Source organism: Galeopterus variegatus, unplaced genomic scaffold (assembly GCF_000696425.1).
Source record: "Galeopterus variegatus unplaced genomic scaffold, G_variegatus-3.0.2 Scaffold5556, whole genome shotgun sequence".
Taxonomy (NCBI): domain Eukaryota; kingdom Metazoa; phylum Chordata; class Mammalia; order Dermoptera; family Cynocephalidae; genus Galeopterus; species Galeopterus variegatus.
Genome location: NW_007731667.1, coordinates 8,791 through 13,766, shown reverse-complemented (window position 1 = coordinate 13,766; position 4,976 = coordinate 8,791). Strand labels below are relative to the sequence as shown.

Genomic DNA, 4,976 nt, shown 5'->3' with positions numbered 1-4,976 from the left:
AAAAAAAAAAAAAAAAAAAGGAAAAAAAAAAAAAAAAAAAAGAAATATTACTGTTTTGTTTATGAGGTGCTGCTCCCAGATCTTGCCTCAGTGTATATGATATATATACCACATTACTTTTCTAAAATGTATGAAATACATCAGGTTGCAAGGATTTCATATTAGGGATTACAGACCTTTATTGTATAACAACAATAGACGTATTGCCTACCAGAGCAAAATCTGTTCCCTTACAGGCATCTCACGATGTGAATCTTGGAGTCACAAAACATTGTATTTGGAAAGGCCCTTAGAGATCATTGCCAGCCTCTTTTACTGTACAAATGAAATAACGATGTGCCTTGCCTGAGGGCACAAAATCCTCAGCTAACTGATTACAGAAAGTCATTACCAGTTTTCCCAGTGAGGGTGTCGGGAGAGGGACAAGAACTAGTTCCAGAGTGTTTCTCATCCACTTTGTTCCCATTTTCTCCTCATTTTATCTTTCTTTAGCATTTATCAGAAGGAACCCTTGTGCTGTCTCCCAAAGGCAATACATGGGGGCTGTGGTATTGGGAAGGAAAGGTGAGGAATATCATTGGATAAGTTGTAGATGCCAAGGACTCCCTTCACATGGAAATCATGGTGTTCTCAGGATGGGGCTGCTGTGTAAATTTATTTCGGTTGCATATAGCAACCTCTTAGGAATGAACCTAATATTATAGGTTCTGAGAGGTATTTCAAGGTGAGGAAGGTAGGGACAGATAAATAGACGTTGACAATTGTGGTTCTTGCACTTATTCACCCTTGGCTTATTTTATCCCTAGGGTGCAAATAGCTATGGGCAACTTGGCCTTGGCCATAAGGAAGATGTGCTTTTGCCCCAGCGACTGAATGATTTCTGTAAACCTGAGTGTGTCAGGAGTATCACAGGAGGAGGGGGCCACTCTGCAATTGTCACAGGTAACTTCCCTCAAAAGTAGACAGCCACTTATTTTCTTAGTTAGACATTTCCTCTAGGATGTTATATTGCCATCTTTTAGCCTTTTGCATTTTGCAAAGGAAAACATTTTTGTGAAAGAGCCAAAATTACCATTAGAGAATCATAGATTGTCAGAGTTAGAAGGACTTCAGAAATCTTCTAGGCCACCCCCTACCCCCTCATTATACAAACGAGGCTCTCAGAGGAACACTGATTGCTTAAGGTCACAAAGCAAATTAGTGGCAGACTTATAACATATGTTATATTTTATACCATATATTGCTATTTAACTTTCACATGTGAGTTAGAGGGCTTTACAATTAGATTGTATATTCCTTGAGAGCAAGAACCTTGTATTTTCCTTAATCTTGCCTCACAGTATTTAGGATAGTACTTAAGAAGTACTACAAGTGCTACAATATTGCAAACAAGGGCATATTGCATCTGGTTAAGAACATGAGCTCTGGAATCAAACTGCGTGGGTTCAGATCCTGGTTCTGTGACTATTAGATGTGTGGCCTTGGGCAAGTAATCTCCCTGTGCCACAGTTTTCTTATCTGTTACATGGGGATAATAATGGTGGATGAGAAGAATCGATGAGTTAACAAGACTACATCAGGACTTTCATGGGTCCTTGGCACTTTTGCCTTCATCGATCCCTTCCTCCAAAAAGAAATATTAAAAATTATATTTCACAACCGTATTGATATAAACATGAATATAATCCAGGCTGCAATTAGTATTATATGACGGTACTTCAAAAAGTTCATGGAAATTTGGATCCCCACACCAACCAGCTGCCAAAAAACAAACAAAAAACCCCAAAGTTCATGGAAAAATAGAATTAAAAGATAATATGAATCTTTCCATGAACTTTTTGAAGACCCTTCGTGTATGCATTATTATTTATTTTTTTCTCATTTTAAAATAATTTAAAATTAAGCCATTCTTGTGGGCCTCTGAAAGTATCATGGGGCCTAGTCACTGGGTCTAAAGGATGTCAGCCCTTCAGGTAAAGCTCTTGGAACACTACCTAGCACATTCTGAGTGTTGAGTAAACATCGGCTTTTCTTGTTACGGTAGCTGCTCAGTTTGGTGATTGATTGTTCACTGATCTAGGACTTGGAGTTTTTATTTAGATATTAGATTTGAGGCCCTTAGCCCTACATCATTTGGCTCCAGAACACATTAATGTGTGTGGTTTATAAACTTGTGTGGGAAAAAAGTTATTGGTCTGTGATTCCAAATGATTAGTAAAATCCTATTGCTCACTTTGGCAGTTGTGATTTCCCCTTGCACACTATCACTGAAGCCTTTGTATTTTGCAGATGGAGGAGGCCTTTTTGTCTGTGGCCTGAACAAAGATGGGCAACTGGGGCTCGGTCACACAGAGGATGTTCTGTATTTTACCCTCTGTAAATCCCTCCATGGCTGTCCCATCCAACAGGTGGCCTGTGGCTGGGATTTTACTATTATACTCACAGGTGAGTTCACACCTAGGTAAATCTTTATCAGCACAAAGGCTTTGGGTGAGAACAGCATGATGATGGTGACCACCGATTAAATGAAAGCCTCTTTGTGTTTACAAAACTCACACAAATGTTCTCTATGGTTGTCAAAGAAAGCTGGGGGTTCCTTTTACAAGGAGAATTTTTTTTTTTTTCCCTTTTTGTCTTTTTTCGTGTCCGGCAACGGATCACAACCCTCAGTGTCGCGCCCGTACCGGACCGGGACTGGCAACGGGATCGCAACCCTCGGCGTTGCTCCCACACCTCGCTCAGCCAGTGAGTGGGAACCAGTCTGTATGTGGGATCTGAACCCTCGGCGGGAGCGCCACCGCGCTCCCAAGTGGGGCACTGTAGCAGTGCGCCACTGGGCCGGCCCTACAAGGAGAATTTTAACAGTAAAGGGGATTGAGATTGGGCTGGAAAACTTTTGCCAGAGACTGGGGAATAGACTTTGGCACTTACTGTCCCAAAAGTTTATGACAACTGTGGGCTTGGGCTAGCTGGCCTGTAGTGCCAAATAAGGGTTACTCATGGGGAAAGTATGAGGAAATAGAGGTTTCCATAGCAATGATAGCAGCTTTTTCCCACTCAAGGATTTAAAAAAAAAAAAAAAAGGCAGCTGGGCAGAACTGTTTGGTCTCTATGAAGCCAGATAGCAGAATAGGATGTAGAGGGATATGGTCAAAGGGTTAGTAGAATAATGCTCTTGGAAGCAGCTGGCAGGATTTACTTTGTCAACTGACTTCTGTTGCCTTGAAGCAGTTTTGACCTTATTGTTCAGCTTTGCCCTGTCTAGCTGGCCATTCTTGTTTTAAGGGACCATCTATGGTTAGTGACCAGACTCCCTCTTTGTCAAAGTCCTCTGGCAAGTGCGTCTTGTGACCATGTCACTCTCCTGCCTCAAACCCTTGTGGGGTCTCATATGCATAGCTCAAATTCCAAGCTTTTTAGCACACGTCCCTCTATGACTTTCCTACCTATCTCTGTTGCCTTGTCTTTTCTTCTCTACACTCCTCATGCTTTTCTTTCTTGTAATACTAAAGAGTACATGCCCTTCTTTCTGCATAGAACAACTCCTCTTGTCTCTCTGATGAACTTTTATCCCAGCTCTCAGACCCTGCTCAGGTGTCACCATTTCTCTTCTGCAGAGGGGTTCTGCAATATGTGTATTTGATAGTACTCATTAGAATCTACATAATAGCCATCATTTATGAAATTCTTATTGTGGGCCTGAGATTGTGAGGATTCAATAGAGGTTGTAGGGATTTAATGAGTAGCATGCTATTTCCTGCTCACATTTGGAACCAATTGTGAGAAAGGCACAGAGCAGTCAGAGTTGGAGATCAAACTATTGGCTTTTTCACTGATAAAGGCTAAATTGGAGGACAGGGTTCATTGTGAGGCCAAATGGTTCTAACACTCCTTTGGTCCAAACTTACCCCCCAAACTCTAGGCCTTCCCCACAGGGGAAGCCCTTACTATGTGTCAGCCCAGAATGCCTGAGGGGAATGTGCCAAGCCATACATGTCCTGTCCCTTCTCCGAAACTCACCAATTTGTTAGGTGACCCCTTGTCTGCTAGAAAGCAGCGAGCATGGGGAAGGGCAGGGAGAAAGGCCTGGAGTGTTACAGCAGTGAAAATTCTGTCACATGGAAACATGAAAAGAGGGGAATAAGTATCCTCCCATCCCAATACTAGGCACCAAGCTAACTGTTCTACACAGATAATCTGTTGTTAATGAGATAATATAATAGATAATCTGCGTAGAACACTTAGCCGGGTGCCCAGTGTTTTCATTCCTAGAGGATTCAAAGCAGGGAGCGTGGTCTGAGTGCACTGAAGCACAGCATCTCTACCATCTCCTCTTATCCTTTTTGTACCGCTCACTCTTCAGCATTTACCCCTTGTTCACAGATCTCTTACTTCTTAGATGTGTAATGTATGTACTTGTATTTTGCAGAAAATGGTCAAGTTCTATCATGTGGATCCAACTCTTTTGGCCAATTAGGAGTTCCTCATGGGCCTCAAAGATGTGTGGTTCCCCAGGCCATTGAGGTGAGGACAGTTAATATTTAGCTTGCCCATGTCCTGTTACAGTGTTTTCAAGGCACTACGGTTTTCCTTACCCAGAGTAAAAGGCTGGCAGAGACCCTGAAGACTCATGGGGGTAGGAGAATTTGAGTTGAAAAATAAGTCCTTCTGGGAAAAATTAGGTTGGGGGGAATGGATGTTGTGAGTGAAAAACCTCTGTTAGTCCTCATATACATTATAATGTTTTGCGAAATAAAACAGTAAAGATAATACATCTCATAAGGACAGTAACTATATTTTACAATTCTAAAATTAGTAATAATGGGAACTATGTTAGAAACAGGTCCAGATAGGGGCCGGCCCGGTGGCGCACTGCTACAGTGCGCCGCTTGGGAGTGCGGCGGCGCTCCCGCCGAGGGTTTAGATCCCATATACAGACCGGCCGCTCACTGGCTGAGCGAGGTGCGGGTGCAACA

The 4,976-nt window shown here is 42.4% G+C and overlaps 1 protein-coding gene across 1 annotated transcript in view; it reads left to right on the top strand.

The window, feature by feature from the left end:
* SERGEF (secretion regulating guanine nucleotide exchange factor) overlaps positions 1-4,976 on the top strand; it is a gene marked incomplete at its 3' end in the record, with an annotated part of 10,883 nt that overhangs the window by 921 nt on the left and 4,986 nt on the right. Inside the window, exons 2-4 of the mRNA XM_008589620.1 lie at positions 807-942; positions 2,290-2,445; positions 4,430-4,524. Coding sequence (XP_008587842.1) covers positions 807-942; positions 2,290-2,445; positions 4,430-4,524 — 387 coding nt within the window. The remainder of the gene's footprint in view (positions 1-806; positions 943-2,289; positions 2,446-4,429; positions 4,525-4,976) is intronic.